The sequence below is a fragment of the Oncorhynchus kisutch genome, linkage group LG11, assembly GCF_002021735.2.
Source record: "Oncorhynchus kisutch isolate 150728-3 linkage group LG11, Okis_V2, whole genome shotgun sequence".
Taxonomy (NCBI): domain Eukaryota; kingdom Metazoa; phylum Chordata; class Actinopteri; order Salmoniformes; family Salmonidae; genus Oncorhynchus; species Oncorhynchus kisutch.
Genome location: NC_034184.2, coordinates 66,936,995 through 66,951,341, shown reverse-complemented (window position 1 = coordinate 66,951,341; position 14,347 = coordinate 66,936,995). Strand labels below are relative to the sequence as shown.

Genomic DNA, 14,347 nt, shown 5'->3' with positions numbered 1-14,347 from the left:
TAAAATATTATTTTCCAGGATGTCACGGCACACATCTAGTGAACATCAGACCCTGCTAGGATGATAGTGACCCCATCTGTCTCCTCCCTGCTCTCCTCTCTCCTCATACAGCTAGCTAGCCCCCACAACCTACGCTCGGTTTGGCTTCTAACGGCCCTGACCTCCGCGGCCTCTACAGCCTGGCTATTTCTGCTGCTGCTAGTACCTGCGGCTTTCAACTTCTCAACCCCTCCCTGCAGGCCCCACAGTAAATAGCTGATGGTCCAGCTGGTGAAATTAAAGAGAGCGATAGATATATTTACCCAGGAGCACAACTCTGGCCTGTTTGTGACGGTTTCAGTTTCAATATGTTTAAGGTTTTAAATTTAAAAAAAATAATAATTAAAATGCATTTGCTGAATATTGTCCGAAAAGCCGCAGCACAGACAATTAGCCAATCACTTCATACACTGAGGTTAGTTCCTGGTCATTTTCATGACGTCATGATTACTTTCTTCTTAAGCAGCAGTTGTTACGTATGTACATTGCTAGTGAGTGACCAGTCCCATTTTGTAGCGCATTTCTAAACCATCTTCTTCCTCCCAGGTCTGCCCCTGCTGGTTCAGAGGACCATAGCCCGGACCATCATCCTCCAGGAGAGCATCGGGAAGGGCCGCTTCGGCGAGGTGTGGCGGGGGAAGTGGCGAGACGAAGAGGTGGCGGTCAAGATCTTCTCGTCCCGTGAGGAGCGCTCGTGGTTCCGCGAGGCTGAGATCTACCAGACAGTCATGCTGCGTCACGAGAACATCCTGGGCTTCATCGCTGCCGACAACAAAGGTACGACCATTCACAGCTCAACTCTAAAGAGTCGAACCACTTTTGTAGGGGTGCTTTTTTATTGTTTTTACTTGCCGGACCTTAAGATTCGTAATGCCCCTCTATTAGGGTTTAGGATATGGTAGACCGTGCTGGTGTGGGCTTGTAACGGTTTGATAATCATGATAAAGGTTCACTCCAGCATATTTAGATGCAGTCTAGTGATCTCAGTGCAGAATCCCTGCTAGAGAGCCAGGGGTAGGTGTGTGTGTTTCTAGAGTCGGGGCGGTAGTTGTGCTCAGTCCAGCTCCTCTGAGCTCTCTCTGACCATCTGGAGGTAACATTACATTGCTCTGAGGAGAGCCAACTGTGTTCATTAACCTCTCCCTCCCTCCCTCTGTCTTTCTCTCTCTGTGTCTGTCTGTCTCTGTCTCTCTCTCGCTCTGTCTCCCTCCCTCGGTCACTCGGTCTTTCTTGGTCTGTCTGTTTGTTTTTCTCTCACTCATCTTACTCTATCTCTCTGTACATGTATCCCTCTCCCCTCCCTCTTTCTGTTACCCCCTTCTCTTTCCAGATAATGGGACATGGACCCAGCTGTGGCTGGTATCAGACTACCATGAGCATGGCTCTTTGTTTGACTACCTGAACCGCTACACCGTCACCGTGGAGGGCATGATCAAACTTTCCCTGTCCACTGCCAGCGGCCTGGCCCACCTCCACATGGAGATCGTTGGCACGCAAGGTGAGTAACAGCTATGTTGACCAATCACAGTGAATCAGTGACTGGTGACAGCAACACCCACCAATCAGCGACTGAGGGCTTTACTCTTTGTCAAGAGATGGGAGTCGGAACATTTGCCTTTTGGCTTCACGTAGAATAGTAGTGTGTTACAAACTGTGTGTAACAGCCACCAAATGACATGCATACAATACTTCATACGTATATCTGTACTCTAATCATAATGTTCACACATTAGGTTTGTATCATGGGCATAGAAAGGGGAACTTGGACGTTTGACTATGATGACAAGCAGGTCCACTCCCCACTGTAGGGAAACTCCACTCTATATCTGTAAATAGATGTTAAATCATCCCTGTCGGGCCTCTGAAGTTGATCTCCTGATTGCACACTACCTACCTAGTTATTATTCCCTATTCTTCCCCTGTGTCTACCTCTCTGGGTCACACAGACTATGATATATATATATATATATAGCACTATACACTACCGGTCAAAAGTCTTAGAACTACTCATTCTAGGTGTTTTCTTTAATTTTACTATTTTCTATATTGTAAAATAATAGTGAAGACATCAACTATGAAATAACACGTATGGAATCATGTTAAACAAATCAAAATACTTTATATTTGAGATCCTTCAAAAAGCCACCCTTTACCTTGATGACAGCTTTGCACACTCTTGGCATTCTCTCAACCAGCTTCACCTGGAAAAAGTCTTGAAGGAGTTTCCACATATGCTGAGCACTTGTTTGGCTGTTTTTCCTTTACTCTGCGGGTTCGACCCATCCCAAACCATCTCAAATGGGCTGAGGTTGGGTGATTGTGGAGGCCAGGTCATCTGATGCAGCACTCAATCACTCTCCTTCTTGGTCAAATAGCGCTTACACAGCCTGGAGGTGTGTTGGGTCATTGTCCTGTTGAAAAACAAACGATAGTCCCAAAATTCTAAATAAATTACTGACAGTGTCACCAGCAAAGCACCCCCACACCATAACACCTGCTCCTCAATGCTTTACGGTGGGAAATACACATGCGGAGATCATCCGTTCACCCACACGACGTCTCACAAAAACACGGCGGTTGGAACAAAATATCTCAAATTTGGACTCATCAGACCAAAGGACACATTTCCACCGGTCTAATCTCCATTGCTCATGTTTCTTGGCCCAAGCAAGTCTTCTTATTATCGGTGTCCTTTTGTAGTGGTTTCTTTGCAGCAATTCGACCATGAAGGCCTGATTTCATGCAATCTCCTCTGAACAGTTGATGTTGAGATGTGTCTGTTACTTGAACTCTGAAGCATTTATTTGGGCTGCAATTTGAGGTTGGTAACTCAGATTAACATGTCCTCTGCAGCGGTCCTCATGAGAGCCAGTTTCATCATAGTGCTTCTTCTTGCCATAATATGGACTTGGTCTTTTACCAAATAGGGCTATCTTCTGTATACCACCCCTACTGTGTCACAATACAACGGATTTGTTTCAAAGAAATTCCACAAATGTACTTTTAAGAAGGCACACCTGTTAATTTAAATGCATTCCCGGTGACTACCTCATGAAGCTGGTTGAGAGAGTGCAAAGCTGTCAAGGCAAAGGGTGGCTACTTTCTAGAATCTCAATATAAAATAATTTTGATTTAACACTTTTTTTTGGTTACTAAATGATTCCGTATGTGTTATTTCATTGTTTTGATGTCTTCACTATTATTCTACAATGTAGAGAATAGTAAAAAAAGAAAGAAAGAAAAACCCTTGAATGAGTAGGTGTTCTAAAACTTTTGACTGGTAGTGTGTGTATATATACAGTTGAAGTCTGAAGTTTACATACACCGTAGCCAAATACAGTTAAACGTTCTTCTTTTTTTTTTATCTCTTTTTTTTTTTTTTATATATACTGTTCCTGACATTTTAATCCTAGTAAAAAAAAAATCCCTGTTTTAGGTCAGTTAGGATCGGCGCTTTATTTTAAGAATGTGAAATGTCAGAATTGTGGTAGAGTGATTTATTTAAGTTTTTTTTTTTTTTGCATTCCCAGTGGGTCAGAAGTGTACATACACTCAATTAGTAGGTACACCTCCAATTGAAATTGGCGATTTGACATCATTTATCAGAAGGTTCTAAAGCCATGACTTTTTCATTTTCTGGAATTTTCCAAGCTGTTTTAATGCACAGTCAACTAAGTGTATGTAAACTTCTGACCCACTGGAATTGTGATACAGTGAATGATAAGTGAAATAATCTCTGTAAACAATTGTTGGAAAAATTACTTGTCATGTACAAATTAGATGTCCTAACCAACTTGCCGAAACTATAGTTTGTTAACAAGAAATTTGTGGAGTGGTTGAAAAACAAGTTTTAATGACACCAACCTAAGTGTATGTAAACTTCCGATTTCAACTGTACCATATACAGGACCTTTTATGGGTCTATTTTATTTTCTATCTGAAGATGCAGGATATGCAAATGCAAAGAGTGTGCTTTCAGCTGTCCAGTTTTTTCAGATCAGTACGGATACAAGGAGTAAGGAGAGGAGACCACTTAAGACTATTGAGATGCACCCCCACTCTCTCCACTCCTATGTCAAATACAATCATGTAGGCACCAGCGGGGACAGGCAGTCTATCTTTTCATTTTTTTTCTCCCCTCACTGTCCGACCTTTGCATCAGTGAGCTCTCAATCTAATTTCTTTCTCTTTTTTTGTCCCCTCTGTCGCTCTCTCTCCTCCCTTCCCTCTCTTTCTCTCCTCTTCCCACCCTCTCTTCTCCCACTGTCATCTCTTTTTCTCTTTCCCACTCTTTCTTCTTCCTTCCTCTCTTCTCCTCTCCCACTCTTCTTCCTTTCACTCTTCTTCCACCCCCCCCCCCCCCCCCCCCCAATTCCAGGGAAGCCGGCCATCGCCCACCGGGACCTGAAATCTAAGAACATCCTGGTGAAGAAGAGCGGGACGTGCTGCATCGCTGACCTGGGCCTGGCTGTGCGCCACGACTCCGCGACTGACACCATCGACATCGCCCCCAACCACAGAGTAGGAACCAAAAGGTAACTGGACTCCCCATTTGGGCTCCGCTGCCCTCTTATGCCTGTTATTTGGGCTGACAATATGATATGACTGAGTCGCCATGCCAGCTCTTTGATGTGGTTAGTGGAGACTTCAAACTACTCCCCCCTCGACGTTGGAACGGGAATCAAAAGGTAACAGGAGCCCTTTGGCGGCCATTCTGGCCAAGATGGCGTAGCAGTAAGTCGTCCTGTCGTGTCGTGTCCCTGTATATTTCGTTTATTTTTCGTTTATTTTTCTTTTTTTACATAGCTATCCCTTTAAAAACATTTTGCTAAACCTAAGCTTCCAAATACGCTGGATCTTCACAACTAGCTATCTAGCTAAACCGCAACCCCGGATGATTACCCCTGGCTAGCGTTTCCACCCACTTAGCTTGAAGCTAGCCCGGCCTGCGCTACCACCGTAGCATACTCCTGAGCTACAATACCCGGGCCCACGACCGGTCTATCGATGTCACCGCATGAAGAGGAATAAACAGACTCACCCCATCGTGACGTCCCCCAAAGGCTAACTCTCTAGCCCTCGCTATCTCCCTGCTTGCTAATTCGGCCTGCTAACTGCTAGCTTGTCCAGCTCCGGTCCGCTAACTGCTACCTTGTCTAGCCCGGGCCTACAAACTATTAGCTTGTTAGCACAGGCCTGCTAACCGCCTGAATCGCCGCGTCCCAAACGCCCACCGGACCCATATTTACTTTCTATCTCTTTTGACTTTTAATTTGTTTATACCTTCCGGAAACCTGCCTCACCCAATGTGATACGGAATCGCTATTATTTATTTATTTATTTTTAGAACACACTCAAGAACCTCCAGAAGCTAACCAGCTAACTAGCTACAAGCTATTTAGTCATTGTTAGTTTTTTTTTATCCTGGATAACACTCGCCAGTCCAGCTTCCCTGCCCCATCCACCGCTGCCCCCTGGACACTGATCTCTTGGCTACATAGCTGATGCACGCTGGACTGTCCATTAATCACGGTACTCCATTCTGCTTGTTTGTTTTATCTGTTGGCCCCGTTGCCTAGTCTACGCCATTTTACCTGCTGTTGTTGTGCTAGCTGATTAGCTGTTGTCTCACCTACTGTTTTAGCTAGCTTTCCCAATTCAACACCTGTGATTACTGTATGCCTCGCTGTATGTCTCTCTCAAATGTCAATATGCCTTGTATACTGTTGTTCAGGTTAGTTATCATTGTTTTAGTTCACAATGGAGCCCCTAGTTCCACTCTTCATACCCCTGATAACTCCTTTGTCCCACCTCCCACACATGCGGTGACCTCACCCATTACTACCAGCATGTCCAGAGATACAACCTCTCTCATCATCACCCAGTGCCTGGGCTTACCTCCGCTGTACCCGCACCCCACCATACCCCTGTCTGCGCATTATGCCCTGAATATATTCTACCATGCCCAGAAACCTGCTCCTCTTATTCTCTGTCCCCAACGCTCTAGGCGACCAGTTTTGATAGCCTTTAGCCGCACCCTCATACTACTCCTTCTCTGTTCCGCGGGTGATGTGGAGGTAAACCCAGGCCCTGCATGTCCCCAGGCACCCTCATTTGTTGACTTCTGTGATCGAAAAAGCCTTGGTTTCATGCATGTCAACATCAGAAGCCTCCTCCCTAAGTTTGACTTACTCACTGCTTTAGCACACTCTGCTAACCCTGATGTCCTTGCTGTGTCTGAATCCTGGCTCAGGAAGGCCACCAAAAATTCAGAGATTTCCATACCCAACTATAACATCTTCCGTCAAGATAGAACTGCCAAAGGGGGAGGAGTTGCAGTTTACTGCAGAGATAGCCTGCAAAGTAATGTCATACTTTCCAGGTCCATACCCAAACAGTTCGAACTACTAATTTTGAAAATTACTCTCTCCAGAAATAAGTCTCTCACGGTTGCCGCCTGCTACCGACCCCCCTCAGCTCCCAGCTGTGCCCTGGACACCATTTGTGAATTGATCGCCCCCCATCTAGCTTCAGAGTTTGTTCTGTTAGGTGACCTAAACTGGGATATGCTTAACACCCCGCCAGTCCTACAATCTAAGCTAGATACCCTCAATCTCACACAAATCATCAAGGAACCCACCAGGTACGACCCTAACTCTGTAAACAAGGGCACCCTCATAGACGTCATCCTGACCAACTGGCCCTCCAAATACACCTCCGCTGTCTTCAACCAGGATCTCAGCGATCACTGCCTCATTGCCTGTATCCGCTACGGAGCCGCAGTCAAACGACCACCCCTCATCACTGTCAAACGCTCCCTAAAACACTTCTGTGAGCAGGCCTTTCTAATCGACCTGGCCCGGGTATCCTGGAAGGACATTGACCTCATCCCGTCAGTTGAGGATGCCTGGTCATTCTTTAAAAGTAACTTCCTCACCATTTTAGATAAGCATGCTCCGTTCAAAAAATGCAGAACTAAGAACAGATACAGCCCTTGGTTCACCCCAGACCTGACTGCCCTCGACCAGCACAAAAACATCCTGTGGCGGACTGCAATAGCATCGAATAGTCCCCGTGATATGCAACTGTTCAGGGAAGTCCAGAACCAATACACGCAGTCAGTCAGGAAAGCTAAGGCCAGCTTCTTCAGGCAGAAGTTTGCATCCTGTAGCTCCAACTCCAAAAAGTTCTGGGACACTGAAGCCCATGGAGAACAAGAGCACCTCCTCCCAGCTGCCCACTGCACTGAGGCTAGGTAACACGGTCACCACTGATAAATCCATGATTATCGAAAACTTCAATAAGCATTTCTCAACGGCTGGCCATGCCTTCCGCCTGGCTACTTCAACCTCGGCCAACAGCTCCGCCCCCCCCGCAGCTCCTCGCCCAAGCCTCTCCAGGTTCTCCTTTACCCAAATCCAGATAGCAGATGTTCTGAAAGAGCTGCAAAACCTGGACCCGTACAAATCAGCTGGGCTTGACAATCTGGACCCTCTATTTCTGAAACTATCTGCCACCATTGTCGCAACCCCTATTACCAGCCTGTTCAACCTCTCATCTCGTCTGAGATCCCCAAGGATTGGAAAGCTGCCGCAGTCATCCCCCTCTTCAAAGGGGGAGACACCCTGGACCCAAACTGTTACAGACCTATATCCATCCTGCCCTGCCTATCTAAGGTCTTCGAAAGCCAAGTCAACAAACAGGTCACTGACCATCTCGAATCCCACCGTACCTTCTCCGCTATGCAATCTGGTTTCCGAGCCGGTCATGGGTGCACCTCAGCCACACTCAAGGTACTAAACGATATCATAACCGCCATCGATAAAAGACAGTACTGTGCAGCCGTCTTCATCGACCTTGCCAAGGCTTTCGACTCTGTCAATCACCATATTCTTATCGGCAGACTCAGTAGCCTCGGTTTTTCGGATGACTGCCTTGCCTGGTTCACCAATTACTTTGCAGACAGAGTTCAGTGTGTCAAATCGGAGGGCATGCTGTCCGGTCCTCTGGCAGTCTCTATGGGGGTGCCACAGGGTTCAATTCTCGGGCCGACTCTTTTCTCTGTGTATATCAATGATGTTGCTCTTGCTGCAGGCGATTCCCTGATCCACCTCTACGCAGACGACACCATTCTATATACTTTCGGCCCGTCTTTGGACACTGTGCTATCTAACCTCCAAACAAGCTTCAATGCCATACAACACTCCTTCCGTGGCCTCCAACTGCTCTTAAACGCTAGTAAAACCAAATGCATGCTTTTCAACCGGTCGCTGCCTGCACCTGCATGCCCGACTAGCATCACCACCCTGGATGGTTCCGACCTAGAATATGTGGACGTCTATAAGTACCTAGGTGTCTGGCTAGACTGCAAACTCTCCTTCCAGACTCATATCAAACATCTCCAATCGAAAATCAAATCAAGAGTCTGCTTTCTATTCCGCAACAAAGCCTCCTTCACTCAAGCCGCCAAGCTTACCCTAGTAAAACTGACTATCCTACCAATCCTCGACTTCGGCGATGTCATCTACAAAATGGCTTCCAACACTCTACTCAGCAAACTGGATGCAGTCTATCACAGTGCCATCCGTTTTGTCACTAAAGCACCTTATACCACCCACCACTGCGACTTGTATGCTCTAGTCGGCTGGCCCTCGCTACATATTCGTCGCCAGACCCACTGGCTCCAGGTCATCTACAAGTCTATGCTAGGTAAAGCTCCGCCTTATCTCAGCTCACTGGTCACGATGGCAACACCCATCCGTAGCACGCGCTCCAGTAGGTGTATCTCACTGATCATCCCTAAAGCCAACACCTCATTTGGCCGCCTTTCGTTCCAGTACTCTGCTGCCTGTGACTGGAACGAATTGCAAAAATCGCTGAAGTTGGAGACTTTTATCTCCCTCACCAACTTCAAACATCAGCTATCTGAGCAGCTAACCGATCGCTGCAGCTGTACATAGTCTATTGGTAAATAGCCCACCCTTTTCACCTACCTCATCCCCATACTGTTTTTATTTATTTACCTTTCTGCTCTTCTGCACACCTATATCTCTACCTGTACATGACCATCTGATCATTTATCACTCCAGTGTTAATCTGCAAAATTGTAATTATTTGCCTACCTCCTCATGCCTTTTGCACACATTGTATATAGACCCCCCCTTTGTTTTCTACTGTGTTATTGACTTGTTAATTGTTTACTCCATGTGTAACTCTTTGTTGTATGCTCACACTGCTATGCTTTATCTTGGCCAGGTCGCAGTTGCAAATGAGAACTTGTTCTCAACTAGCCTACCTGGTTAAATAAAGGTTAAATAAAAAAATAAAAAATTGGTTGTAATGATGTGGTGGGAGGTGGAAGTGCCTTGTAAACTGTTCGTCCATTCTGGCTCCAGAGTGCTGCCAAGCCCCCAACCACAGTGTGTGAAACTCAAAGGTAACTGGAGTCCCCAGGGGCGGCCTCTTTCGAGTCGTCATTCATAGGGACTGGAGCCATCACCCCGACTCCCAGCTCCAACAACTACTGCTCGCCGTAATAGGTGAAGGTGCAGTGAAATCGGTAGCAGGTAGGGAGGGAGGGCAGCTGCGAGGGAAGGCGGAAAGGAGAGGAGGAGCACACGGTGTGAGTAATTACATGGAAACACGCTGCCCATACAAATGCGCCGTCTCTACCTCACTGCAGCAGTAACAGTGATGTTTTATGAAATCATGTCTTGTTTCAAAGTAGCCAGGCCAAAATACAACCATAGAAATGTTGAGGGAATTATTTTAAAGACTCATAATATGCCATTTCTTGGTTTTTAAATCAATGTTATTTTATTGTCCAGCAGCCAAAGGCATAATCCTAGTCCTTTTAGTAACCCATGCTGATTCATCTTTAGATCTCCCCTCTTTCTTAATTTCTAAAATATATTTTCATATCTGTCACATGAAACCGCTAGCGCGTGCCATTTTCCTAGTGATTGCATTTTGGAACGTTCATGTGGCCATATGTGCATTGTTGAGTTTATAATATGAAGAAATAAACTTGATCAACATTTTAAGCTAAACGGTCTGTTCTGTTTTATCAGCCTCTGCTTTAAAAATATATATACATTCTATGCAGTGGTTCATCCCAGAACTGTCCCAAGGGTCTGTTTTGAACTGTAGACATTTTTTTTCAAAAAAAATTCGGGATACCCTTAATTTTCGAGCCCTGGAGGGAATTATTTTAGTATTTGGTTGTAATCGTAATATTTTATAGGCTACCAAGGGTAACCAACCATCCTCCAACAGAGCCTTAAAGGGGCAGTGTTGTATTTTGAAGCAGACTTGAATAGGCAAAGAAGCCAATAAGTGTAGCCTACATTTTGATCTGATTCTCTGTGGTGGAAAAGATAGTACAGCATTTTATTTTGTAAGGTGGTTCCTTGCATCGTACGATGATGTAAAAATGGTGTTTGCAGACCTATTTTTTTTGTGTTTTTTTTTGACAATTGACTTGAGCTTTTGGATGAGTAAAAAATATGTCCTACTTGTGAAGCCCTGCTTGAAACATGTCCCCTGTCTTTCCTCCCCCCGCACTCATGTTTCATGTAGCATTGCCCTGGGGCTGAGGAATGGGGACTGTGGGCGTGAAGGGGGATCAATGCTACAGAACCAATACTGAATCATAGATGGGGTGGGGGGGGTCGATGGCATTACCACAGTTTACTATGGTCATTGTCAGTAGGTGGTGGAGCTGCATAAATTAGTACACTGACACATTGGCGCTTGTAGACAATGTCAAGAGTTTTTCTACCGTTCTGGCATAGCGCGGGAGACCCCCTTTCTCTTTGGGGTGGGTAGTTGTGTTGTGGTCCTGGCTGGCTCTGTGTCTGTCTGTTCAGCTGGCCCACTGGAATCTGTGGGGCTTAGTGAGGCTCACGGCTCTGGGACTGGGGAGGGAGATTAGGCCCAGCGCCGCAGCGCTAACACCCTTCCTTCCGGTGGCTCCCAACTTTCCAGAGCGGAGGGTAGCCCCCTTCCCAAAACATTCGCTCTCATGCTGGGAATCTGGGATTCCTTCTTAAGGAACCAAATGTACTCTCTCTAATGACAGTATTAGGTAGATTGACCCAAACACTGATCTGTCAGTTTTGTGTTTGAGGTCTAATGGTGCAGGTGAGAATCTGGAGGATGGGAAACTGATTGTCCATCTGTACCAGAAACTTCCAACCAGATTTGCTGGTTATCAAGAATGTTGTTCATCTACAAATGCTGAGGGGGACAATGTTTCATATCTCTCTGAGAAGCTGTGTTTGGAAAACACGCCTGGTGGCCTAGCAGAGGATAGAATCAGTTTTTTGTTTGAATTCTTTTAAATTAAAATCAGAGGAATGATTGTCTTTTATTGCTCTGAGTGTATTGGGCAAATATTGATTCACTTCTAACTGCTCTGTGATATGAGCATTTCTGAAATGCTCTCAATTGCACGGGGTGTTTGTAGGTGTATTGACACCAAACCTTTTGATGTTTAAAAAAAATTGTCTTTATGAAACTCCAGCTCACGGAATTCAATTGAAGACATTTTTGCTCAGTGTGGAAGGTTGTGAATTAGACTTGTGAATTGAATGCTGCATAAGACGTAACGTGTGTGTGCGCAGTCAGTCTACTGTAGTATCTAACCAACCTTGCCGTCTCTCTCTTTCTCTCTCTCTCCAGGTATATGGCACCAGAGGTGCTAGACGACTCGATAAACATGAAGCATTTTGAGTCATTTAAGAGGGCAGATATCTACGCCATGGGCTTGGTTTTCTGGGAGATAGCCAGTAGATGCTCTCTAGCAGGTATGTGCGTTGGTCCCCCTGTAGATCCTCCGTTATTAATTCACTGTCTGTTGCGCCCCCGATATCAACAGTTGGTGAGTAATATGATGGCGCATAGCAAGTTTATTAGTTCATTAACTAATTCTCTGGTTCTGTTGGATTATCACTGTATATACAAATCACATAAATGTCCTTTTTGAAGTACATGAGCTACTTCTTCTGGGATGTTTATGATATATACTGTGTGGAGGACAAACATTTCCCTCGAGGGATAATAAATATTTGTTGTATTGTTGTAAGTACCGTCAGGAGTTTGTGATGTATTTTAACACGTCTGACGTGATTTGCGTCAGGCATCGTTGAAGACTACCAGCTGCCATACCATGACTTGGTGCAGTCAGACCCTTCTGTAGAGGAGATGAGGAGGGTGGTGTGTGAGCAGAAGCTACGGCCCAACATTCCAAACCGTTGGCAGAGCTGTGAGGTACGTCTCACACACACACACACACACACACACACACACACACACACACACACACACACACACACAGGACCTTCATACCATTAAAAATGCTTTTCTTTTTATTGCTTTTGTTTTTAAACCGTTCACATTCCAAGTTCTGAGATACGGCTCACCTTAAAAAATGTGTAGTGTCTTCTCTTTGCAGCCATAATAACTAGCCAATTTCATCAACTGAAAATCCACATGACATGATGCGTTTAAACCAAGAACGATCACAGCCCACAAACCTGAAACTCAACACAAGCTAGTGTTTCCCTCTCTCCTCAGTAGCACCACAGTCCCTCCCTCAGAGAGTAACCATCCACCCTGAGGGGAAGAAAGTGTGCTGCGTTTCTCCCCTCTGTCTCAGGTTTCCCTCCTTCACGGTATCACACTCTGTTTACAAGGCTCTTTTTTCCCCCTCTTTTGCTCTTTCTTTCATCCTCTGTTTATTGGTGTTCCTGTTTATTGCCTGTAAAACTGAACAATTAGATTAGTGCCAATCCAAAGTAATACAATCTTGTAATCTAATCTGGCCACTACGACCATGCCTTTATGGCTGCCAAGCTGTTGTGACTGTGCTGCACCTGCCATTCAACACAACACAGTGACAAGACAATGATCGATCAACCGGAGAGAAAGATGTCCCTGATACCAAAATAATAGTCTAATGGATATAGATATTGTTAAGCTATATTCTGTATTTCTGCCTTGGCCAGACAAGTTGTTTGCTAAGTTGTCCCCATACCAAAAACCTATTTATATAAAAAAATAAAAAATAAGATGAATACATACATGCAACCTACGGCAACACAAATACTAAGCAATGTAGCATGCCAGTACCAATTGACCACACGTACAGTACAACTAACACAACATGTCAAGACATACAGGTCTGGTTTCCCAGAAACAGATTAAGCTAAATCTCAGACTGAGAAACGCTTTCATTGGAGAATCTCAGTTTAGCATGCTAGGCCTAGCATAAACCACCCCAAAATTGAAATATACAGCCAGAGGAAAGTCATTCTCTTCTCTCCCGGGTTTTAATTGAGGCTAGCTACGGCTGAGGGGGCAGTGGTTTAATGTGCCAATGGGCAGATGGCGCCTCAGCGGCCGTCACTCGTTCCCAGGTCAGGCCGTAAACACAGATGCCTTTTGTTGAGACTGGCGTGTTGCACCGCCACGGTGAGTCAGCCACACCCTGCCAACAACAATACGACCAGGAGGAGGAAGACTGAGAGGAGGAGTGTGTCTGTCTGGTAGGATAGAGCAGAGAATAGTGAGGGGACCACCTTGGGGCACCCTCTCCAAACAGACAGTGGTGTAGTTTATGATGAGGTACAGATTACCCTCGTAATGACTTCTCAGAGGACTTCCTTTGCAGACAGACCAAACCGCTGCTTATGTTCATACAGGTGGTCGGGGCTGCTAGGGTAGTTTTGGTATTTAGTGAGAGACTCTTTGTTTTCTCTGAGTCAGGCAGAGCGTGACATGTGGAGAGCCTTCCCGGCCTTGTTTTGTGTCTGACAGCATGACCCTGAAAAACCGCTCTGTCTCACCACAAGCTATGGTTTCAGGGAGGTGTGTGTGTGTGTGTGTCTAGTCAGTTTGCACACAGTGTGTGTGTGTATTCGGGTTGCATACTACATGTGTGCGTACGTGCAGTAAAGTGCGCACACACACACACACACACATCCCTCTGTGCTCTTTAGCTAGCTATCTGCTAGTCACTGGGGCGTTCCTGTGGTTTCCAGCCCACAGCCCCACGGTGGCCTTGTGAACTCTCCAGATAACATCTCCCCTGTGCGTTCTTCTCACATGACTCACCCCTCTCCTGTTTCCCACTCTGGAGAAGAATCCTCTTAGCCAGTCCATCAGTTTCATCAGAAAAGTAGTGCACTATATCAAAAGTAGTCCACTATGTAGGTAATAGGGTAACGTTCCAGTCAGATGCACACTTAGTCATTTCTAGGTGTCAGGATTATGCCGTGTTCTGGCCTTGAGTCCATTCAGGCATACA

General features: G+C 45.6%; 1 protein-coding gene across 2 annotated transcripts in view; it reads left to right on the top strand.

Annotated features, from left to right (window-relative positions):
• LOC109899370 (TGF-beta receptor type-1) overlaps positions 1–14,347 on the top strand; it is a 63,828-nt gene that overhangs the window by 42,113 nt on the left and 7,368 nt on the right. The window contains exons 4-8 of one of the 2 annotated variants that reach the window (XM_031836143.1): positions 586–816; positions 1,370–1,537; positions 4,418–4,574; positions 11,722–11,846; positions 12,191–12,309. In XM_031836143.1, coding sequence (XP_031692003.1) covers positions 586–816; positions 1,370–1,537; positions 4,418–4,574; positions 11,722–11,846; positions 12,191–12,309 — 800 coding nt within the window. Of the gene's footprint in view, positions 1–585; positions 817–1,369; positions 1,538–4,417; positions 4,575–11,721; positions 11,847–12,178; positions 12,310–14,347 lie in introns of both variants that reach the window. The other variant, XM_020494552.2, reaches the window with a different exon arrangement.